This window comes from Podarcis gaigeae (assembly GCF_964106915.1).
Source record: "Podarcis gaigeae genome assembly, chromosome: 1".
Lineage (NCBI taxonomy): Eukaryota > Metazoa > Chordata > Lepidosauria > Squamata > Lacertidae > Podarcis > Podarcis gaigeae.
Window position 1 is genome coordinate 52,971,827 of NC_139678.1, and position 25,626 is coordinate 52,997,452.

Genomic DNA, 25,626 nt, shown 5'->3' on the forward strand with positions numbered 1-25,626 from the left:
ACATGCAAACCCACCACTTCAGAATTATGTCACTTCTTACCTTGTGGTAAAACGCTGCTCCGGTGAGCACCATTGAAACTTCATTGGTCCACTCTGACTCATATTTCCACTTGCTTGTTTCATGGTCCCACAAATGTAGGCGACCAGGATATCCGACAAGCCGGTCAGGGAACTCTCTCCATACCTGCAGAGTATAACTGAGGTGTTATGCTAATGGTATTCGCCAAAAAGATGGACAATTTGGCTTAGTATTGTCCCCCCGTCCCCAGAAAATAACAGTTATAAATACAGAATGTCTGCCATAGGTTACAATGGTGTAAATCAGAACTCCCCTGACCAACCTTCCCCTCCCCATTTTGTGATGTTTGTTTCAGCAGCTGCTCTCTCCTTGGGCCTTTCTGAAAGCAGTTGTTACTACTACTACTACTACTACTACTACTATTATTATTATTATTATTATTATTATTATTATTATTATTATATCTGTTCTTGTGGGAATGGTGGGTGTGCCCCCACCCCCTACTGTGGCATCAGCACTGCTGCTCCTCCTTGCCCAATTCTGGTCTATAGCCAACTTTCAGTTGTCCCTCTGTCAACTTGGCAGTGGTTGCCAAATATCACTCTACTGCACATCAATATAGTACAGGGATCAAGACTCTTCAGGCAATCTGTCATCCTTATGAGATGTTATAACCAAGTGTCTTCAAAACATTTAAGTTGTTTTCTTGAGCTGTGTTAAGCAGTCATCTGCTTTCATTTCCCTTGCAAAAGGATTATTCGAGATTAAATGGTTGCTTCATACAACAGTCTTTCCTGACAGCCTATTTCACTTTCTTCAATTCCTTTCACCTACCATATGCTCCCCCAAACAGCTTCAGATGTGACTGTTTTTCATTTCAGTCAGTGACCACAGTGACAGTTTGTGATACTGCATTTGGAGCGAGTAAAAAAAAATATCCTAGTGACACAGTAATCTGAAACAATAAATCTTCACAAAGAGTACTTCATACAATATTCACTTTCAAAAATGAAAAAAAATGTTTGTGCAAATATGGCTTATTATTACAAAAATAAACAGAAAACAATTTCAGCTTTCATGTTTAGACTTTGGACAGGCGGGTTAAGGCAAATGCTTTGATCATGAGGTGAACAGTTTTTATATAGACTAATCTAGTGAAATCTAGTAGTTTTGTATGAATCATTTCCTAGTGTGGCTCAAGTCACTTTTGGACATACATGAGAACTTTTTTATGCTTTTCAACAACTTTCTAGGTGCTTTGGTAGCAGTACTGCTACAGTTTCTTTCCACTTGCCTTGTTCCTGGCACCTGGATACAATCAGGATGCTTATTCCTATCACTTCATTACTCTGCTAGCGACTACCAGATCAAAACACAAGCTGACAAGAATAGGGGCAAGTCATCATTAATACACCCCTCAGTTTCTATACAGTGCTGGCTACATTACTCAAAGACACATTTCCCGGAGTGAGCAGGAAAGGAAAGATGCGCGTGCCCAATAATACGGTGGTACAAATTGCAGGTAGGCCATTTAAAGACAGAGGAAGTACTCTCTTTGAAGTGCATTGTTTAGTTATCTGAGGTTATAATTTACACACACACAAAACTTATGTGTATGTGTGAATATTTGAAAACAGTATGGGTGCTTTCCTTGCTTGGCACAAGCAATGCTACTGGCACTAAGCAGACATTTTAGGGATAATGTGACAGGTGTGCTTCACCTATGTACCACTGTTCACTACAGTGAGCACTGTAAAGCACGGAATAAGTTGTGTATGCCTGTAAGTAAATACTGAGAGGCAGTACGCCAGTGAATAGCAGTTTCTGCAGAGGGAGCATACTCAGTGGAAGAGCACATGTTCAGCATCAGGCAAGTCCCAGGTTCAAGCCCTAGCATCTCCATTCAAGGGTGTCAGGTAGCAGGTGATGGCAAAGACCTCATCTAGAGGCCAGGAAGGACCACTGGAAGTCAAACAAGTCAGACTAGGCAATGCTGGGCAAATAGTCTGATCTGGTATAATAGCAAGAGAGGGATGTTTCTGGCATGCCCTGTTTGTACGTTTCCTAGAAACATCTGCCTGGCCACTGCCGAATGCTGGACTTGATGAAGCTTTTGGTCTGATCCAGCAGAGATCTTCTTACTTGTTATATATGTACCAATGGCAATTCATCTCCACTATTACCCGCAAGTGACAGGAGATGTGCATCTCCGCCTTGACACTTCTGAGTGCTCACCACATTAAACATTGTGATCACCAGTGTATTCACATTAAACATGACTGCCACATAATGTGTGGATCGGTTTTGACAGATCACAGTCAAAACATAAGAAACAATGGAAGAGCTAGCTAACTTCTCATGTGGTCAGTCTACATTTGGTGTCTCCATTTTCACTCTGATAAATGCTTCTTGACTTATTTCATATGGTTTACATCCCAATAATTCAACCAAGACAGTTCTGATGAAAATGCACAAGAATTTTACACAAGAATCTTACTTGTCAAACCCAAAGATTCTCACCCTGTCTTTCTGCTCTTTGGTTCCTTCTTTCTCCCTGCTTTTAACGCTGTCAGTCATACATTTGTGCCACAGAATCTGGGGTTTCACAGCTCAAACCTGGCCTGGTTTCATTTCCCAAACATTTTTCAAACATTATTTTGGTGGCTTTCCCCTCTTCTCTACCCTTATTTTTTATTTTGTTGGCCTTGTCCAAGGATCTAGCATCAGTCCCTTATTTCTGACCCTATGGACAGACCTATAATGCAAAATGGGGAGCAGCTCTCCTTGCAGTCTCAATGATGTCCCATCCTTTTCTTTGCCCTGCAGAAGTGTTGCTACAGAGTCACTGAGTTTGCGACTCTTTGCACCTACCAGTGCAGAAGTGTTGTGCCATAAAGGCAGATCAGATCATGAGAGGCCAGACAGGAAACTTAAGGGGAAAACTTGGGGGGTGGGGGAGGGTTGAAAAGGACAGCTGTAGGGGAAGAGAAGAGATAATGGTTAAAGAGAGATTGGGAAAGAAAGCTGAAAATAGGCAGGCTCAGCTGTGAAGGCAGTTTCAGCTGACTGGCACAGTGCATGTATTAGAGACTAAGAACATCACAATACTCTGATGTAAACTGAAGTATGTCTATTAAATGGAAGCAGAGGAAGGAACCAGGCAGTGAAATTGAAATAAAAACATTTTAAGGTTTATCATGCTAAATTATATTATTTCAGAAAAATTATACAAGTTGCTTGTATATGATAAAGCTAGTCTAATTTAGCTTTGAAATATAAGGAGGCCTGTAGTATAGCTTATAAACTGACTTATTCATAAATTATCTTAAAATTACTAAAATGCTGGAGTTGTTCCACCTTTCTTCTGCTCTGCAGCACCCAAAACATACTTAGGTATAATACAATGATGGGGAAGAAATGAGAGGCTCCCGAAAGGATGGGCTATTTACTACTTCTAAGTTAGGAACAGAGGCAAAACCCAGGTTCCATTCAGACATCACATTCCTTGCCTCCAAACCACAGTTTCATGACCAGAAATGCACAAAGATTGAGCTAGAATGGGTGATAAAGGCAGTCTTAGTCTCTGTTTTATTGCTAACTGGTGACCACATATAAAGGTAATCACATGCTCATATGTTGAAGACAGCATACATTCTTCTATGAACAGTTAAGAAAATATACTCATAGGAAAGTTTTGAGTCTAAACTTTAGATTAATAGGGAAAACAGCTGTTGCTCATATAGGACATAGTGCTCGTTTTTATTACCGTAGCAGAAGTATGGCAAAGTGTAAGTCCAGCAACTACATGTTGAAGAGCATTAGAACTAGGTAAAAACGACAACAGCAGCAGCCAAACATTTTTCCATACCTAGCTGACACACTTTGGCTTTGCCCCACGCCTGACTTGTTTTTCTATGAATATACAGGAAGTGTGCCAAGTTAAACCTTAAACAGCAAGAAGAGCAGAAATCTTTGCTCAGCCTCAACAGGCACTTAGCATTTATCATCAATGTGAAACATAAGCCTGCTTCAGGCATTCTATTCAGATAAGGAAGCAGGGATGAGCACAGTAAGTTCCCCCTTATCACCACCATGGCTCTTTCAGGGTTCTAAACTCTGTGGGGAGATGCCATGAGCGCATGAGGATCTCCTTGCCTTCTAAGTCTTGGACAAGGAATATGGTCACGGTGATGGGGTGGAGCTTAGCATGCCTGTCGCCCCCTGTGTGTTGGTTTTACAAGCAAGCTGGGCTACAAGAACAAGCAAGAGTTATCCCTCTTTTTCAGCAGTGGACAGAAGCAGGCAGAGCTGAAACCACTGGCTTCTCACACAGAACACAAGACCAGCAATTCCCAACACAGAGAGATAAACAGAGAGATTCATAAGCACTACAACTGTTATTAAATGTATATTTTGGGACACAAAGAAACAAATTTTAAACACAACCACGTCATGGTTAAAGAAAGGTAGCTTCCAGCTGCATGAAGGTTGAAAATGAAAAATGTGGTTTAGAGCAAGACTGGTCTGCTTCGCCTTCATTTTCAAAAATTATGTTCAGCTGAATCCATGTTACATTTCTTTGCTCTTTTGCTTTTATCTTTCTTGTAAGGGGAACAGAAACAGCTGATGAATGGGTAGAAATGTTGTATAGTCCTAACTGTTTAAGAGTACAGAACACTATCTGTCAGTACTTCTGTCAACACAATGCTGAAAAGCTGTCCTCTTACTTCTCACAAAGCTTCCACTTCAAGTCACAGAGCCGTAGATATTCGCATGCCTCCTTAAATTAAACAGCACATAGGGGCTATATTGCTCTTGCTTCAGTAGTTTTGCACCATGCAATAAATCATTAGGGACCCTAATAGTTCACTTTTAACAAGTAAAAAAAATGTCTGACACTTTTGAGTGTTACTTTAATTTTTATGGCTGAAAGTGTACAGAGATCAAAGTAAGCCCCCCCCTTCTCTTCTTCTTTTTATAAAAAGAGCCTAATCGATACAGCCAGACAAGTCTGTGCTGCTAGAAAGTTCAGCCACATGTTTAAACAAGGTCTGGAGAATAAGCAGAGGAAGAACGTTCCCAACATCACGTTTCCAAATGTTTCTCCTGACTGAAGCAAGACACTTAAAAAAGAAACCCTCCTGGTAACATTATATGTTGCTACTGTTCCCTCAGAATTCCCTTGCAAACTGCTCAGAAATGCAACAGATACTTTCTTGGTGAAATACATAAACAGATAAATAAATTACCACAGGCTGAGGACAAGTTAAACATCTGGTAGCCAGCTCAGGCCTGTCAAGCAAGTCAAAGACACTCTGGCCCAGGGAAGATTGATCTGCAGTCACTGATTTGCGGGTTGAAGGTAGGAACTGCATTTATACACACTTCCCCTCATGCTCTTATAGAGGAAACAGCATAAAAAAGGAACTGCCACATTCTGGACGTTTGATTCAGTTCCCCAACCCCACCCCCGGTTAATATTAAAAATTAGCATGGTTGTGCTAAAACAGATATGTTTTAGGGCTCTTTTCTATCCCACATGTATGGCATTGCCCTGGATTCTAGAATTATTCTATAAATTGGTGGCTGTTATGATTATTACTATTTTAAACACACTAAGAGAAAAACAGCTTTTGCAAGACTCAGATGTGTCTGCCAAATCAGAGGAAGCTCTATCCAAATGGCAGCAAACTCACACAAAGACTATCCAGGCTGTTATTCAGGCAGTTCCACAATCCAAGCATCTGGCCAACATAAGTCAGGCAAACTAGGTAAAATGGACCCTGAAGTTCAAATGTGGGACTGGGGGTTACAGATCCCCAGTTCAGTCACTGAATCACTGTATTGCCTTGAGAAACTAACTTAGCCTCTTTAACATGAGCCACTGTGAAGTGATCTATATACGGAAAGAGTGGTCAGTGCGTGTTTGGTATAATTTCTGATGTTCTTACGTTTAAAGTGAAATATGAGCTGCAGCTTCCTCCTGCCCATGTCCAAGGTCCTCCGAGCCCCAACATCAGATATATGGCTGGTTGGGACACATCAGAGCACGTTCATAGTGGGCTTCCTTAGGGGGCTTATTTTGCGCCCTTCTTTATGGCTTTTTGCCACCTTGTGGAGACCTTTCTATTTCAACAATAGGCATTTGGCCTGTCAAGTCACTGATGGTTTTTGCATTCTCCCAGATTTTTCTTAACAAATTTCACCTTTAAATCCTCCTCTCCTAAATGGTCTATAATTATTACAATTTGTTGTAAGTTTTGATTTACCGAATCTAAGCCACACTTAAAATGCGAATTCTTCAAGTACACAAAAACAATGCATATACAGATATTCCAGCCAATTCCCCAGATTACAGCTGACCATGCCCTTTGCCAGCAGTCCAGACACATGAGATTATTTAGCCAAGTCTATTCAAACCAACATGCCACAGTCCTCTTGGAGACTTGCCCAAGGAAACTGCTTATTTGAAAGCAGTCCCATGTCAGGATCTCTCTTCTTTCTGAAAGCTTGTGTGTCAAAGGAAAACTTATCCTCTGTCCTTCTTCCTGGTGTGTTCTGAACCAGAGCAGGCAACATGTTCATTTGTCTAGCCTTCCATTGTGAATACACAGCTGTTCTGTACTTGTCCACACTCCTGTTTGAGTGTAACCTTCCATCCTCCATGTTTCCCCAAAAGAAGAAAATATAAGCTTGGCTGCTCATATAACTGCTAATTCCCATGGGAGAACCTCCCTGTCTGGAGACACATATGGCATACTTAAATCTCTTTTTTCCACATATATTTTATTATTGTTTAAGTCAGTATGTCAATTGTCAAACCAACTTCATATAATGTCAACTGTCTTAAGTTTATTCTTCTTGATTATGGAGAAAAATCTAAAGAGTACTTTTGTACTAAGCTACTGTTATTTTGGGACGCAGGTGGCGCTGTGGGTTAAAGCCTCAGCGCCTAGGACTTGCCGATCGAAAGGTCGGCAGTTGGAATCCCTGCGGCGGGGTGCGCTCCCGCTGCTCGGTCCCAGCGCCTGCCAACCTAGCAGTTCGAAAGCATCTCCGGGTGCAAGTAGATAAATAGGGACCGCTTACCAGCGGGAAGGTAAACGGCGTTTCTGTGTGCGGCTCTGGCTCGCCAGAGCAGCGATGTCATGCTGGCCACGTGACCCGGAAGTGTCTCCGGACAGCGCTGGCCCCTGGCCTCTTAAGTGAGATGGGCGCACAACCCCAGAGTCTGTCAAGACTGGCCCGTATGGGCAGGGGTACCTTTACCTTTACCTTTACTGTTATTTCACCCACTCCTTTCTAATTCTTTCTTAGTTCCTTATTTGAGAATCTAGACTATATCATTCCCCTCTCTGCCACTTAAAATAATATCCCCCTCTTATTAAAAAAACAACCCTGCACACTTAAAGGGAAAACAAGCTTTCTGACATGACTTCATCTTCTCCTCTCACACCTTCAACTTCCAGCCAAACCCAATGACTTTTCCTAAATTATTCTGTAATGTTCAGCACTGTCAACTTCTTTGATTTCTATAGCCTCCACAATGCTGAACTCCAGGAGTGGTGAACCTTACACCCTTGGAGGGCACCACAAAATTAATGTGGCCTGATGACACTGCCAACAGCACTGCCAACAGGTACTGGCAACAATGCAATCAGCACGTACTCTCTCGATCTTTGCTCATCCTGGCTACCACCTGGATGCTAATGTTCTTTTTTGGGGAGAAGAGTCTCAATAGGGTTGTAAGTTATACAGATTTTCTATACCTTTTATCAGTTTGTGTTCAGGCCTGGTGACAGGACTGCACTGCTCTTGGTCACCTTGATTGATGACCTTTATTGAGATAAGAATAAGGGGAGTGCGACCCTGTTGCTTCTGGTTTATCTCTTAGTCCCTTTTGACGGCATCATCCTGGACAGACTCTGTGGTCTGGCTCCTATCTATGGGGTTTGTTTCAGAGAATGGTACTGGGTGATTGCCAAAGGCAGCTGCGTTGTGAAGTACTGCTGGGCACACTCACACCCCCAATATGAAGCTGTTGGGGATGATCTTTAGGAAATTTGTTGTGTGGCCATGCAAGCCCTAGACCAGTATCTAGACATAGTAGTGGGTTGGATGAGGGCTAGTAATAGCTGTAGCAGTTACTCCAGGATCTTCGAATCCCTTCTCCAGGGACTCCTGCCAGGTAGGATGTGGCAGGTGGTTATAGGGCCTTTTCAGTGGTAGCATCCTGGTTGTGGAATGTGCTGTTTTATTTTCTGCTCTTGACTTACTTTTATGCTGCTTCATATTTTATGGTATCATTCCTATGGTTATTGTATATTTAATTTGTTTCTATTTTATGTTAAGCTGTCCTGAGAGCATTTTGGGGAGGCCTATGTCATAATAATCATCCAATGTGCTGTAGACAAACTTTTGCTTATAGGAGAAGACTAAACGGACAACACAGAAAGACAGGTTTTGGAAATCCCCAAAAAGCATCATGAGAGAAATTCAAATATAGTTTCCCCTCTGCTTCTGTCCAAGAGTTTCATCTTTCAGGCTCTCTGGCACACATCTTTATGTGCTAACCTTGCATATGAGTTGGAAAAGAACTATAACTAATCCTCCCTCCATGCTGGGGAGCAAGGGCAGCAAAATGCAAAGATAATATTTTCTGAAGATTAACAACATTTCCTGGATAGCTGCAAGAACTTTATGCTGATTATGCATCATGGCACTACTTGAAGGTTAAGAACATTTTAGCTGAGGATTTGTCCCCAGAAGCATTTAACTCAATCAACTAAAGTCATGCAAAAAGCAGAAGCCGTCTTACCTCATAACCAAACTGCAGCTCATCTGATGTCAACATGATTATGTCATCATCAATGGCCAACACTGCTTCCGTTTCAATCTCATTATAGGGGAAGAAGCGGTTACTCAACTTGTTTTCTGTGGTCCGTACAACCTTTAGTGGCACTCGAACTTTAGGCCAAACAGTTTCTGTGAAGAAGAACAAAATCTAAGATTTTATTTGCATTTTTGCTGTATCTCATCTGCAGTTTTATTACATCTCCCCCCCCCCATCCCCCAACCAAGTCCTTGTGCTCTATGGATGTACTAGGCCATGAGTACAGCAGGACAATTAAACTATGGGAGGGATTCACTTGACAAACCCTGTCAGTGGAAGCCCTACGCATGGGTGTCTGCTTGCACAATGGGACCATTCTCCCCTCTCCTCTTCTCACAAATGGCTGTGGGAGAACCCCAGAACAGCATGCGGTGAGAGGGGAGAGGGAATAATTTTGTCTGGGAAGCTGATATGCTTGCACTGATACAACATTTATAACTGCACAACACTGAACTTCATCCAATGTATTCCGACACTCCAATTAATTCAGATAACCTTGAGAAACAGGTACAACTTTGAATACTACTAGCAGTAAGAACATACATCATTATTTAATACAGGGGTGGGGAACCCATACCTCTCTCTCTCTCTCTCTGTGTGTGTGTGTGTGTGTTTGCATGCACACATTCCAACGACTGATGGGGCAAAAGTAGATGGGACAACCCCCCCCCCAAAAGGGGGAAAAAGTATGTAACTCTATCTTCCCTTTGTTACAAATACACATGCACCAGATACCAAGCACTCAGCACTTTCTAACACTCATACATGCACTCCAACACTGATGTTGGAGGCAAGCAGGTCAGTAACTCACTCAGCACACCCAGCCCTCTCCACTCCAGATCTGGGAGAAGTGGGTAACTGGAAAGAACCCTCTGCCTGCACTTTACAGAAAAGGCAGGCAGAGGGCTCATTGCCAATCATGGCACTGTGGTGCTTAGCACTAAGACCAGACAAGAGATTCCTCTCCTGCCTTTTACTCACAAGGAGACGGTCTCTCTGATCTTAGTACTGCGGCACTGATATCAGGCCTAAGAGATCCCTTTAACTGTTCTGTGACTGACATCATATGGTATTAGTAGGTACACATAAAAGAGATGTACATAAAACATCTCTGTTTCCTGAAAAAACAGTTGATAGAGATTATGGTCAGATGTCCATTTTCACTGCTAGGAGAGTCTGATTTCATGGTTTACAGAGTACTCCAAAAGAACGTATAAAGTTCTGCACACATCAGATGCTGGCATCCAAACATAATACCTGAGACAGCTTCCTTAGGAAAACTGTACCCCTTTCCAAACCACACTAAACAACTATGAAAAGAAAGTTTACCTTGGAGGGGTTTTAAGAAAGGCGGAATTGGCCCAGATGAGCAAAAGAAACAAGAAATACAGAGTGAGAGGTTTTGGAAATATAATCATTTCAGTTTCCTACTCCAAGGTGGCCCTTGTTAAAACTAAAAAATGTTTTATATAATTAATTCTTACTAGCACTCTTAGTGAGGCCTTGGTTCAGTGGCAGAACACACACTTTGTGTGTACACAAATACACGCAAGCTAAGAGAAGGGCAATAAGGTATACACTCCAGAAAAGGCTAGGTATGAATCAGATGAGATGGAAGAGGAACGGAGCCATGTGAGTATCTAGTGAGAGACAAGAGAAGATGAGGGGAGGAAATGGTGGCTTTCTAGAGCCATGTTCTGTGACACTGTGATGACCTAAATATAAGTTCATTACCTAAACAAAAATTCTAGTCACTCTCAGTAGTAGATAATTTAATGTGTGTATGTTTTTGTATATTTCCTTAACTCCAAACAATTGCAAGACATTAACAGACAGATCCTGTTTACTGAACCAGGTGACCTAAGGCACTATCTTAGTTTAGTTTTACCGAAGAAACAGGCTAAGGCCAGATGTGTCACCCCACACGTTCTTTAAGGGAAGGTTGGGACAGACAGATAGATATCCATCTTTAGCAGGTTGTGCATCATTTCAGCTTGAAGCAGGAAACGTTTTTATTTTTTATTTTTTGCACTGCATCTAAATAGAGGTCAGTTCACTAAATTAATATCCTTCTACTGTCAGCATTGCTAAGGAGCAGGAATAAACTGTGTTAGAGATTCGTGTGTTATCTAAACATAGGTCACATAGGTATAACTACCAATAGTGAAGTGAGGATGCTACAGAGATGACAGCAATTTCACGTTGTGTGGCAATAGCAGTGGAAACGAGATCAACTCTTAACATTGTAACTTTTACCCACTCTGCATAATTTCCTGAGCATAAAAACCATCAGTTTAGAGTTAAATGTTAATGAAAAGTTATTGGATAAGAAGGGAGAATTATAATAATGTTTCTGCCTACACAAATATTTCTAGCAGCAGACATTTAGACCACAATATTTATTTTAGCAAATGCAGACTAAGTGAAAAACATCAGTTTCTCCTATAACACTGCAAAGCTTCCAAGCAGTCTCTTTTTTAAAATTAATATCCTATGTGCAAGTCATATGCATTTGTTGGCACTCTGGCTCAGCCGACAATCCTCCTTACACACTGAACACTCTGCTAATGATGACTATCTATCTATTTACATACATGCAGCCAATAGCCCTCAAAGGCTCTTTAATACTCCAGTGAGAGAGCATTTATGGTTTTCTGAAAGATTTGATACTTGTAAGCTGACACTTTTGGAATCATTTATTATTTTATTTATTTATTTCATAAAATTGATACAACACTTGATTGGGTTTTTTTAAAACTAACAAAACAAAAACAAAACACCCCTCCAAAGATAAAGCAGTAAAATCAAGAAAAATGTACAACCCTACTTTAAAACATACAAAAGTTAAAATACTAAAACAGATTAAAATTGTTGCAAAGTGTGGACACTGCCACACTAAATGATCAAGTTCTTTTAAATGTAGAACAGGTGTTACGGGGCACCTGTAGTAGTGCCAATTCTGCTGATCAAAGTGGTCGAGTGGGCACAAGGCGACCTCATAGGTAAAGTAGTTCCAACTCGTTATGGGCTTTATACACTAAACTTGGTCCGGTAGCAAATTGGAAACCAGTGCAGATCTCTGAGCATAAGTGTATATGCTGACAAGGCCTCACTCCTGTCAGCAATTGTGCTGCAGCATTCTGCACTAACTGCAGCTTCCAGATTAATTGTGAAGGAAGTCCCACATAAGAGTGCACTGCAATAATCTAGTCCTGAAGTAACTAGTGCATGAAATATGGTGGGAAGGCTTTCCTGGATGAGGAATGGCTGTAGCGGTGGAACCACCCACAGTTGGTAAAAGGTGCTTATAGCTACTGAGGCTACCTGAACATCCAGTGGCAGATAGATCCAGAAGCAACTCAGACTGTGAACCTGCTCCTACAGAGGGGAGTGCAACCCCATCCAGGGCAGGCAACTGACCAATTTCTCAGACAATGGAGCTACTCATCCACACTGCCAGTGTCTTGTCATGATTCAAGCTCAACTTTTCTAACCCTCATCCATTTCTCCATGGATGATTCAGATGTTATGGAGAAACTGAGCTGAGTGTCATCAGCACCCTGATAGCACCTTGCCCTGAAACTCCCAACGACCACTTCCCAACGGCTTCATGTAGATATTAAATAGCATCATAGATAAGATAGTCCCCTGCGATACCCCAGAATGTAGCTGCCAGGGGCCAGAAAGGCACTCTACAAATGCTACGCTCTGGACTCGGTCGTGGAGGTAGGATTGGAGCCACTGTAATACAGTGCCCCCAGTTCTCATTCCCTAGAGCTGGTCCAAGACAATACCATGGTTGAAGGGATCAAATGCCAAGAAGACATCAAGAAGCAGGTGCAATGTCACACTCCCCCTGCCCTGCACTCTGCAAAGGTCATTCATCAGGGTGACCAAGGCTGACTCAGTTCCTTAGCCAGGCCTGAACCCAGATTGGAAAGATCTTTGAATTGTAAGAATGCAGTAGACCTTAGGTTGCAGCTGCACCCGATACAGCTCAGAAAGGTCCTCCTGATTCTTTATTCAGAAACCAATTCTTGAGCTGGGAGTCTAGCGTTGCTACCTTTGTTAATGGAAACAACCTGTTTTTATTAATTTCTGGATTTTACTACAATTATAGCTCCCTGGGCTTCTAAGGACCAAGGTGGCAGAGCACAAGTTCTAGATTTTGTGCAATTAATAGTTTCATGCTATGTCACACAACATTATGCCTGACTTCAATTTACATGATTTACAATCTTGCAACATGTTTGTTAGTATTGTTTCATTTTAAAATAAAACAGAAGAAGCACACTTCAGAAATGTCAGGTAGTCATTGAGATACTAGGGTGGGGGCTTCAAACTTGCCTGTAACTTTACACTCTTAAAGTGAACACTGGCATGAGTTCATTTTATTTCTCTTTAATTTTTGTAAGCCTGTAGCAAAGGCTTACAATATTTTTTATTATACAACCAAGTTACGAATTGGTAATACATAGAGATGAATTTATACAGTTACTATGGGGCCATCAATGGGGAATTGTGGGGAGAGGTGGATAAGCTAACTGCCTTTATACCAATGCAGTAGCCAATATTAAGAGCCAATTTCAAATCTGAATTTACTGTAGGGCCATCATGAGCAAAAATTACCTTTGATGTTCTCTTTCTAGTTCCCATTAATGTATATCAAAAATACAACTGGTTCAAATAACAGAAAACGTACCTGACTTTGCTCAAAGCCAGAAATGTGTTCCCTATACAGCACTGGCCAGGATATCCTGCATTTGATACTCAACCAGGTTAATGGTCCCAGCTTTACTATAACCAATTAAAAGAGAATAGCCATAAATGTGCAGATACTACCGTAGGGTAATAAACTAGACCTTATCGTTGACAGCGGTGTGCATTACTAACTTCAAACTCATTCCTTGTCCTAATCCATCAGAAACTTCCTGGCTTTAATAGGCTATAAATGGCAGAAGCTTTGAAGTCCAAGGATTAGGAGCCGTAATAGACAGACTGAATGAAAGACTTAGTGAAACCAAGTTCTGCTATCCTACCAAAGAGCTAGGTGGAACGAACTGTATGCATTTGAATTAAAACAAATTAAATTAAACCCCTCGACAGCAGACCAGGACATTCCACAACCTATCCAAGTGTTAAAAATACATAGATGAAGGGGGTAGCTGGCGGTCACATAAGAAAGTTATTAAAATACATACCTATTAGAAAGTAAAGCTAAATAACTAAGTCTCAGTAAGGAAACAAACCTATGACCTTCAGGGCCAATTATTTTTCATGTCAACAACTTAATATATTTTCAACAGTATATCAATGAAAAAGGGTTATATAATGATCTGCTACAATGAACAGAGTTTTAAGTTTAAAAATAGTGAAATACTACTTGGCCATGACAATTTTGCTATCAAATAATTTGGCTTCATCCAAATCTCAGGATTAAATAAACGAACATTTACACACAGGGGAGAGATGATAAGAAGCCATGCGAGCTTAAGAAACCCAATGATTGTTCTGCTCTCAAGAGGCAGGACACTTATACATTTTATAACAAAGCTTCAGATGGGCTTCTTTTATTCAAAGGTACAAAAATATTTCACCCAAATGGAAAATATTTCAGTATCTATGAACTACATGCATCAGATAAAGCTGACCAGTAATCAACTGATCAATCAGTGTTCACACAATCAACCCCTTTCTACCCCAAATCATTTCTAGTATTCTATTTCTTTGACACACTAAAAGCACAATAGCTCAAAATACTAGAAATAAAGTGCATGTTTTTATTTATATAAATAGAAAGTGGAAACACACATGTATGAAGATATGAAGATATGAACCCCCACCTACTTCTAACTTCCCTCACACAACTTCTCTTCCTCAAGAAACACAAAGAGAGGGATCCGGATCCGGATCCCATACTCCTTCACTATTCTTTTGTCCAGTTGCTAGAAAGAAACAAACAAAAAGGAGAGAGCACTGGAGGAGGATGGACCCCTAAATAAATCTCCACTCCTAAAGCAATTGGTGGAGCTTGGTCTGGGCTGCGGAGAAGGGGCAACATGCCATGCCCTTTTCTTTATCCCAAGCTGACCAATGATTCTGAGAAGTTCTGGTGAACAGCAGTAGGCAGTCAGTGACTTCTTCGCCAAGAAAACTGGAGTGTAGCAGGTTCAAGGCATATGCTCAAGTGTGGAAGGGAAGAGTGGGCAGCAAGTTACTCCATCTTCCTCCTAGCTTGGCAGCATATCCAATCCATGGTTACTCAGCAAGTTATGGCTGGTGCGATCACTTTAGCTTTGACTGTCTTTGACTAGAGATCCATAAGCAAGCACAATAGGCCACAGGGTTTATTCGTTGTAGGCCATTATAACCTGTACTCTCAGCACTCAAGTGCTGTAAAAGCAGTTCACAATCAGGGATTCAGGTTAAAACGGATTCAAATAATCTTCCAAAAGAGCTTGGAGCTGACAAGCAGCCACTTGTGCACTTTACTGAAGAGGGGCTTTTTCACAGCCAGTCAGTACTTTTTGCAATACTTAGAATTCAGGGAGGCTCTCTTTAGACGTGACCTTGTAACTGCCCATTCTAAAGGTAGCTGGGACCACACCAAACATGGAGTATTTCATCACTTTCATTTGTGGACCCAGGCAGTCAGCCCCTTCTGTTAGATGTAATAAGCCAAGAGGAACAATGTGCTAGTACATAATTCTGGACCCTTCTAATCACCTTGTCTTTGTCCTCATGCCATAGCAATCAAAACATGTACCACAAAACAGGACTGCACAGTGCTCTGAGCGGCTCCCAGACTGCACTGCACAATTTTAGCATTCAGGCTGAAGTAACTACAAGGAATTATCCTTTAAGTACTCAGCAAACAGGTCACAGTATGCCCCCTGTACATACTGTGGATTTCTAAGGTGAAAATTTCATTTGATATACCACCCAGCACTGCTTGGTGGCATCTACTACTACTAGAGGTCAATACCTCCCCTTCCTCAACCTCTTAAACTGCATCCTTCATTTTCTGCACACAAAGTTATGTGGCACATGCATATTATACCAAAGGGCAATATGTCAAGAAACGTTGGAATATATATTGGTACATGTACGTTTTATTGCTTAGTTTATTGGAATGGAAATATATGTTCAAAACAGATCTTAAGAAAGAAACACACATTTCTATTTTTTAAATAATAATAGTAATAGTAATAGTAATAATAATAATAATTTATATGCCACACATCTGATTGGGTTGCCCCAAACACTCTGGGCGGATCCCAACAAATTAAAACATCAGACACCGTAAAACATCAAACATTTAAAACTTCCCTATACAGGGCTGCCTTCAGATGTCTTCTAAAAGACAGGTGGCTGTTTATTCCTTGACATCTGATGGGAAGGCATTCCACGGGGCGGGCACGGCTACCGAGAAGGCCCTCTGCTTGGTTCCCTGTAACACCACTTCTCACAATTTAATGTATACTGAGAAAGGATCACATGTTAAATTAGCTGTGGAAACCTGGCAACCTGAGGGCCACAGTTACTCATGGGTGACCTACCAGGGGCCACATGCCAGTGGCATGTGTGGCCAGAGATAAAAGTGATCAGGCCCAGAAGCATATGGTAGAAGAATAACAGATGAAACTCTTACTTTTATACAGTAGACTAAATTTCAGCCATGCAAAAGCCAGAGGTTTTTACACACACACACACACACACACACACACACACACACACACCTTCCTTCCTTCCATCCAGGCAAGCAAGAGGCATTAACAGAGTTCAAGGGCACATTCGGCCAGGCAAAAGCACTCAAAGAGAGTGCTGGTGAGGGGGCATGGCCTGACAGTGTCCTAGAGGCCTGCATCCCTGGGTTAAACATTCTGACTTTGAGAATGCATTTAGATTCTAGAGAATTTCAAGCAATGGGAAGTTCAGCAAAATCAGGCTTCATGCAGAAATGACATGTTCAATTATACACTTGATAATTCTATTACCTCAAAGCAAAAAAGTGAAATTCACTAACCGTCAATTAACATTTACTCATCACTGGTAGATGAACATGCAGTTTGGTTGAGATGGCATACAACATTCTAGGGTCTAAGCAGTAATTTCATGGGACATTTGAAATATACTGACATTAAAGTTCATGAAAAGGTTCGCTGTTAAATTTTGGTAGGATTTGCTCTATTTAGAAGAACAAGAGTACAATGAAGTGAGAACTGAAGGTAACAAATGGGGCTTGGAAAAGCAATAAGCACTGGCACACCAGAGTCATTCATGAGATGAAGCCTAGCTTTTAAACAATTGGTCAGTATTTTCATGAGTATGGTCTGGCAGGGAAGGAAAACTTCCATTGGCAAACAGTCTGTGGTTGCTTTTGACTTAATAGCTGAACAGAGCAGCACCCAATATTTTATTTTAAGTGCATATTTTCCTTTTATAGTAATATTTCACAACTTGCCAAGTAAGTGATCTACTTTGTGATTTTGAAAATCTGAACATGGAAGTTGCATAACTTGTTTAAAAGGAGACAAGGGAAGAGAAATAATTTGTGGAGTTATAGAATCAAGTATACTTGTGCCTTGAACCACTGTATTTTAATTTCTATTCTGCTTTTTCTCAAGATGGTTATACTGAAATTAAATTACAATTAGGAATTCACATTACTGCGCATCTACTTAATATCTGGGCACTAAAAGCCATTAAACAGTGAAGTACAGTATCCACAATGTTTTTCAAAGGCTTCAACTTTCACAGCGTTCTTAACAGAGTTCCACAACTGATGGACAATGACAAAAAAATACTTCTCCTTTCTCAATAGTACGGTCAAAAGTAGGCTCCAAAGAATATTGTGCTTAAGCTGTTAAGGCAGGTATGTGAAGCCTTGGTACCACAGACCTAGTTAGGCACAGCAGTGGTCCTAATTTGGCTCATGAGGCAATTTCCTCCAAGTCAACATTGTATATGACATCAACTGTGGTGCAGGTAAAGCTGTGGCTCTTAAGGAACAATCAGGAACCTTAAAAGTGGTCTCCTGATTGTTCTACGATTAGCAGAGCTTGCATCCAGATGCAATTAATTTAGAGGCCAGATGCAAGCCCTGCCAGAATCAGCAACACTCAGGAACTCTGGAGAACAACTGATCCCTGTTGGAAGAGAAGTTTTAAGTCACTGCCAATCAGCGTTTGAGAGGTGACTTCAAGCCCCCAGTGAGTTCCTTCACAGGCATGGCTTAGATCATCCCCATGCTTATGAAGGAAGCTCTTCTGTTTTCAGCATGACATGACTTCAAGCCAGGGTGTAAAGGAAAAATGGGTCACCTCATAGGAGGAGCTTGGTTCCCCACAACTTACCTTCTGGTGGAACTTTGTTCTGGTTGTTCCAAACTACTAACAACTTTGAAAGGCTGGGCACCTTTGAGACTTCAGTGATGACTCTAAAGAGGCTCTCAACCCGATCATAGGTCAGGACAATAGCAGTGAAGCCTTGCGACTGAGGTGGAATCAGCGGAAGAAATAATGGATTGCTTACGCTGCTCCATTTCTGCAGAAAGGAAAGAAGTAGGATTAAACAAAGGTCACTTTTCAGTAATAAAATTGGAATAAATCAACTGAATGCAATTTCCATCATTAGGACCAGATCAGCACACCAACACATTAAGCATTTTAGAGGGAAAACTGGTCTTTGAAAGCCTCTTTTTGTGATAAAACACCAATCTCAGTTAAATATAAACATGTTCTGTGCTTTTGTTCATGTCATAATAAAAACTATCAAGTATGTTCAGGGCTACCGGAGAATAAAAGACAGATTACTGGAAAACCAGAAAGATTCGGCTACCCTGGCTTGCTTCTTCCCCACATCTCTCTTCCCAAAAGGAAGCTTAATCTTTATATGAATTCAGACTAGGCCAACAAACAGAAAACCAGCCTAGTGCCACAATTTCTGGGGGGAATGAAGTAAAAAGAGGCAAATTAATAAACCTGACACAAAATGGGCACAAATAAAAAAGAAAACATACTCTTGGTTCAATACAGAAGGATAAAAAAGCAACCTTCAACAAAAATAGGCTTGTTCTATGGTTTTAAACAGTCTACCTTTCAAGCATTTTAAAAAACAAGAGGCAAAGATCAACTTTAGTTATTTACTCCACCTAATGTTCCCTAAATACTTTTAAAAGACTTATTTTACCATCATAAGGAAGCCAATTTAGCTGGCAGAGATGCAGATAAGGCACAGTAGAGCCAAAATGTAGAGTCCCAACAGAATGCATTTTGTAGTATACATTTCTTTTCCCAGAGACACAATCAAAGACTAACATTAAAGAATATAGACAGGGGGAAAGCAGATTTTTAAAAAAAATCTAAGCCTATGAAAAACTAGGGCATTAACGTCACCCTTGAATAGGACATTGTAACATATTGGCTAGGATCAACAGAGTCTGATATGCAGCTAAATAATTTTGTTGCACATATAGATATTCTCAATTTTCACTTCTAACAAGAACCACTCACACTTTATTGAAGAATGCTCTAGGGAATCTCCCAACTGTCAGCGGCAGCTAGAAGGGATGTGTGTCCTAAAGAGACCATCCTTGCCCAACCTACTGGCCCTCCAGAAGTTTTGGATTTCAACTCCCTTCATCCCCAGTAAGCATGGCCCATGATGGGAGATGATGGGAGCTGTAATACAAAACACTACAGAACACGACAATAGTTTGAACAGTGCTGGATCGGAAGGCTTACTGTGATGTAGTCATCTACTTATGTTCATAGGAAAGTCATTTAGATCTTCTCGGCCGTAGAGTTTTGCTAGATCCTCCCATACACTAGTTTTGCCTGGGCACCAAGTTTTTTTATATAGTTGTTTTTTTTAATGTGGAGCAATCACAGCGTCCTCCACTGCATTTAGGACTTTTAAATAGTAGTAACCAGCACCATGACTAGGGAGTCACTGTAGATTAAATAAAACCAGAGTAATAAGTGCCATCTCAGAAAACTGTCAGACAGCACAATTTTGAATCATTTAATGGCATAGCAATGTCAATGGACAGCTCTGGGTACAGCATGTTAGAGTAGTTCAGTCAGGAGGTTACTGGTGCTTGAATGACAATGGGTATAAAATGGTGCAGTGGTATGCCAACAAGAAATGATTAGAAAAGATATGCATTTTTTTCTGGAAAAATTAGTCACTCTCCCTCTGTCTGGAAAGGTATGGTGTTTCCTACAATATTTTTTACAATGTCTGGACAAAACATTAAAAGTAGCATTCTTTCAAGCTTCATGCCTGCAATGGCAAGTTGGGGAGCTTATTTACCACTTAAAACAAGACGGGGTGCCTACTCATATGTAAGTTGTTCTTTAGCTCTTGTCTTTCACTGTTCATCTGCTAATCATTACATGTAAATACAGTGGTACCACGGTTTACGAACTTAATCCGTTCCGGAAGTCCGTTCTTACACCGGAAACATTCTTAAACTGAGGCACACTTTCCCTAATGAGGCCCCCGCCACCAGTGCCCTTCCACCGTTCGGATTCCGTTCTAAGACTGAGGTAAAGTTTGCAAACCAGGACACTACTTCCGGTTTTGTGGAGTTCATAAACCGAATTGTTGGTAACCAGGGCTGTTCTTAAAGCAAGGTACCACTGTACTGCAAATGCAGCACAGGAACAAATGATGGGCAGGGCAGACAACTGGCAAATGAAACAAAGCAATCAAAAGCTTCCTTTAAGTAATCTCTAATCAATAGCAGGAGCTCCAGCTTTGGTTCATGGCTATGGCAAATGAGGCAAATTGCCTGACCCTCTTTACTACTGATCCCAGTAGGTTTGCCTTCAAAATGAACAATATCATAAAAGAAACGTTTTCCTTTTTGATACTAGAACTATGATGGAAATTCTTATAGTACAGTTAACATCCAGCACATTTCTAAGCCTAGATAAAGAAATGTAGCATCTAGGCAGCTGTGCCACTTTGTTGAAAGGAGCCCACTGTGTAATTGAGACACTGGCAAAGAATGGCTGAGCTAGAATATGTTCTGCTACTCTGACATCCAACAGTGAACGCCCCCACCTCAAAAATAATCAAGTTTCCTTAGTTGAGAGTAACATTTCAAAAGGGCATTTAGGCATTGCTGAAGCACCATTAAGAGCCAACCCCCTGCTGCCTGCCTGAAAAGTGTGTCTACAGTCTGGGACCTCTTGACCTCACTTTCGGCAGGAAATTGGGCAAATTCAAACCTCCATGATTTACTTGAGTCTTACAAACTTCTGTTGTAGAAAGGCAAACAATGCAGGTAATTAACTCAACAGAAGCCTAATTAAATCCCTATTATGGAAGCAGGGCATGAAATTGATGGTGACATAAGGATGGTTCTTCCCAACAATAGAAAACGCATCAGTCAACATTTGTTTCAGGTGCATCCAGGCCTTGTATTGGAGATCACCAACTGATCTCTCTCACTCTCTCTCACACTCCCCACAACTGGTACTGATGGTGTAATCATCCATCACTTTCTTTGACAAAGTGCTGACACTTAGCCATGGCTCAGACAATTCTAACTCACTCCCCACCCCCAGCCACCAGCCTTCCCAACGCTCAACCAGCTAATATTCATTACAGGAGCCACAGTAATTAACCCAAGACTGATAGGGTATTTATCGTGAATCAGTTTTATGTACAAGCCATATCCAGTTGCAAGTGTCAACTCTGCAATGCAGCAGGGCTCTCACATTGCTCGGTCTGGCATTCCTGGCTGTTTGACAGCGGTCTCCTTTCCGCAGACAGCAAAAGAAGCCAAAGCACTGGGATCCAGAACCTGAGTGGGAGGCTGGGAAACTGGCCTAACTTTTGGTGATTTTTTTTTTAAGCAACATCTCCACAAGAAGCGACTCATTTGTGTCAGACTGCCATTTAGCAAAAAAAACCAAAAAACCCAAAACATTTTAAAGTTTCCATTTGCTACTGGAGAATTTATTTCCTTTGCTTTGGCTAAGTGAACTTTCTTCTTCTTTAACTGCATGCAGTATTAAAACTATTTTAAGACTCAATAAAGAATGAAGAAAGTTATCCCCCCCACAAAAAAGATTCTGATGGAATTCACGTCTCCTGAGATATGAAGGACTCTGAACCTCACCCCACATGGAAAGAGAAAAACTTCATAAGGGGGGGGGGCTAATCTTAAGAGTAATAAGTGAAAATGACTGAATTCTCAATGATTAGTGTATAATCATTTATAGTGTTTGTTTCTGAAAACATCTGTACTCTATCTCCAACACAATTACAATAATTAAAAATACAACAGAAGTTATGTGCCAACAATGCAATACCCAAGTCAAAGAACACTATTGTGATGTTAAACTTATTTTCAAAGACAACATATAAATATGTTGCATAAATAATCAAATGAAATAAATCCCCAAGACAGAAAGAGAACAAAAAGGAGAAGATAGAATAATGCTCCTGAGCCACTTCGCTGGCACAGACTGGAGTGCAGAAGGAAGATGAAGACCACCTGCCTATTCAGCCTGTGCAACCTGCAAGCAGGATCTGAGCACAACAACTGTTATTCCCCACATGTGATTCCCAGGAACTGGTATTCAGGGGGATGCTGCTTCCAACACAGCTAACAGCCATTACTGATAGCCTGATCCTCCATGAATTTGTCCAATCCTCTTTTAAAGCTGTTCAGGTTGGTGACCATCATCACCCCTTGTGGGAGCAAATTCCATAGTTTAACTGCGCGCTGTGTGAAAGAGGACTTTCTTATGTCTCTCCTGAATCTTCTGATGACCAGCTTCACTGAATGCCCCTGAGTTCTAGCACTCATTTTCTTCATGCAATGCATGATTTTATACACCTCGATCATGTCCACACTTAGTTGCCTTTTCCTCTAAACTAAAAAAGTCCCAAGTGTTGTAGTATTTCCTCATAGTGCCTTGCCCTAACCCCGTGATCATTTTGGTTGCCACTTTTCTGAACTTTTTCTGGATCCTTTTTGAGGTGATAGGACAGTTTTGTTGAGCTAGCCAACACAATTTGAAGATCCTGTTCCTGGTTACTCACTCCTTCAGTCTCGCCCACATGCTGGTATGCACACTATGAGGGTGAATATTACTCCCCCATTGCTGGATAGCTAACATGGTGATAATAAAAGTTTTTTTGCTGTTCTCATGAACAAAAGCAGTGCTATTTTCCTTCCCTCCCACAATTTTCTTCTCAGCAGCCATATTTTATTACTTTGTGAAATCATATTCTGCTTGAACCATAACAGACTACTATTATGAAAGAAGTAAGGAGGATTTAATGATACATTGATCAAAATGTTCTTTCCAACACTTTTTAAATACTAAAATTATACTTACATCATTTTTCCAAGGAAGGGTGGTTGGGGGGGGGGGCTGGGTTGTTTTAAGTATCTATTGTCACCTCAATGCAGTTTCTATTATGAATTACCTGACAAGGAATACCTTTATTTTATTTTGTTCTGCAAGCAGAATGTACTTCCACTGAATGCATAGAGACAACATTCCCCCCATGATTCCCATCCACAACTTGTCAAAGGGCAAACCTGAAGAGCTCCTTCCATTTACAGAAAGAATTTGGATCCAGGAGGCAGCTCCCACTGGAGGAAAGGAGAGTGGCAAAAACTGACACCTATTTCTCCTTCCCTCTGCAACCCCTCCAACCTCTTACATGATTCTGTAGGGTCCTCAAACCTTCCAGAGCAGATTTTGAGGGGACATAGTGAGGTGCAGGAGGAACCAATGAAAAATGCCTCCTTTATTCCACCTGAGGCTGTGTCTAGTTGGCAAAGTTCTGTTCTGGGGAAGTCTTGATCTAACCCTTAATGCTGTGTTAATTTGCATAATATGTCTTGAACATAATTTCTCTTAATCCAGAATTTGAGTTTCATAATGAATATCATCAGTCACTTCTTCGGTAAGCAAAGCACTTTAGTTTACCTAGGCTAAAACTAGCACTCAAACTTGCCAAGCAATTGCTTGTTTGTTTTCCCCCTTTTCAGCCAGCATTTTGTAATAACCCAGCAGCCAAGCAGGAACTTGGAACTTCTCTTTAAAACTAAAATCCTGATGATCAGCTAGTTTAAAAGGCGAAAGGGAGGTGGATTCAGTCGCATCCTCCTCCACTCCACTCCTCTTCCCTGTCGACACCTGATCAGTGGAAGTTTGGGTGGTGGCAGCAGTAGGTGTATAAACCAAGCAAAAACTACAGTTTATTTACATTTCAGGCTATAAATGGTGAGAAAGACCAAGTTCAGTAAAAAAACCACAAAAAACCCACCCTAAAATTCTAGAACAAGTTTTGTACTGTCCTTATCCATGACAAAATAAAAATTGAACTAAGGTGCAATGGTATTTTGTGCATTGCTATTGCTGAGTCTACACATACAAGAAATGGGAGACTTAAAAAAGAAGTCACCCGTAGAGTATGGATTTCAGTGCCCCTTTAATTTGGTTTGAGATCTCTCCATGACTGAGAGTTTCTATGTTTTGTTAAACCAACCTGTAATAGGTAGCAAATCTACATTTTTTCATTTACCACTAACAGAAACTTAGCAGCTGTTAGCAACGACAAAATTAGCTTCTACCTAAATGTTGGCATGGCCTTGACATCTAAGCACCATGGTGCCTGTGCATTTTTAACAGTTTCTGTATTTACTCCATTAATTTTAGGGGCAAGTTTCTCCAAAGGTAAGTCATAATTCACACAACGACTATGCCTGTTACTTAGTCCAAACAGACTAGGATCTACAAAGATCTGTTGGCCAGTCCAAAAGAAAAACCCTGTGCTATTTTAATAGCTGTTCGTTGAGGTGTCTCTCAGGGCTGACAAGTTACTCATGTGAAAGGAAATATATTCTCCTCAAATAAGCAGGTAAGTGTCCAGCTACAGAAACACTTGAACATTTCCAATATTTTAACTGATATGTTGAAGTGTCAAGTGATCTGAAACTAAAATGGTTCAATACCGTTTTCTTTAAGTGAACGTTTTTGGGCTACCTCTGTGCCAAAACCTTCAATCAAGCTGCATATAGCTATAAAGTGTATGGTCTTAAGAGGCCTTTGTCGTTACCTTGTCCTACATTTTGTAGGATAGATGCCATAAAATTTCACCTGGAAACATTTTTGAAAGATATTCAGCTGATGCACTGTAAAATCTTTTCCAAATAGTATGTTTGGTAAGTTAAAGTACTCATAGCAACAGGCATAGCTTTAGTTTTTATATAAAATGCTTTTCTCAGACCACTGCTAACACGATGGCTCAATATAATAATACAGTATTGATATCCATCATCATGACAACTAAACCCACTGGACACTAATAAAACTCATGGGTGTTTTTTGTTTGTTTTTTTAAAAAACCCTCTCAAGATCAGTCCTTTAGAAAAGCAGGAGAGTTTTTCAAAACCTACTATGACTTAACTTTACACGACTAAGGCAAACTGCTTAGACTAGAACAGACAACATATTAGGGATGCTACATTTGACATGAGGTATGAGAATATATGACAGGTTCAGCTGTTCGGGTATCTGAATCTGTAGCATGTATAGCATGGTTTTGGTACTAATTCCTTGTGTTTGGATAAGTGAATTTTTGTATAACAAGCATTTAGATAGCAGTATCTTTGTGTAATCGGCTCTCCCTGAGTTGCTCAGAGCAACTGACATATTGGTCCCAAGCAATCTTTCCC

General features: G+C 40.8%; 1 protein-coding gene across 4 annotated transcripts in view; it reads right to left on the reverse strand.

The window, feature by feature from the left end:
• EXT2 (exostosin glycosyltransferase 2) overlaps nucleotides 1-25,626 on the reverse strand; it is a 79,937-nt gene that overhangs the window by 11,585 nt on the left and 42,726 nt on the right. For all 4 annotated transcript variants that reach the window (XR_014567094.1, XM_083750532.1, XM_083750530.1 and 1 more), the window contains 3 exons: nucleotides 18,269-18,458; nucleotides 8,838-9,004; nucleotides 41-184 (listed from right to left, as the gene is read on the reverse strand). Coding sequence is in view for 3 of the 4 variants with exons in the window: in XM_083750532.1 (XP_083606658.1) it covers nucleotides 41-184; nucleotides 8,838-9,004; nucleotides 18,269-18,458 (501 nt within the window). In the remaining variant the exon portion in view is untranslated. The remainder of the gene's footprint in view (nucleotides 1-40; nucleotides 185-8,837; nucleotides 9,005-18,268; nucleotides 18,459-25,626) is intronic.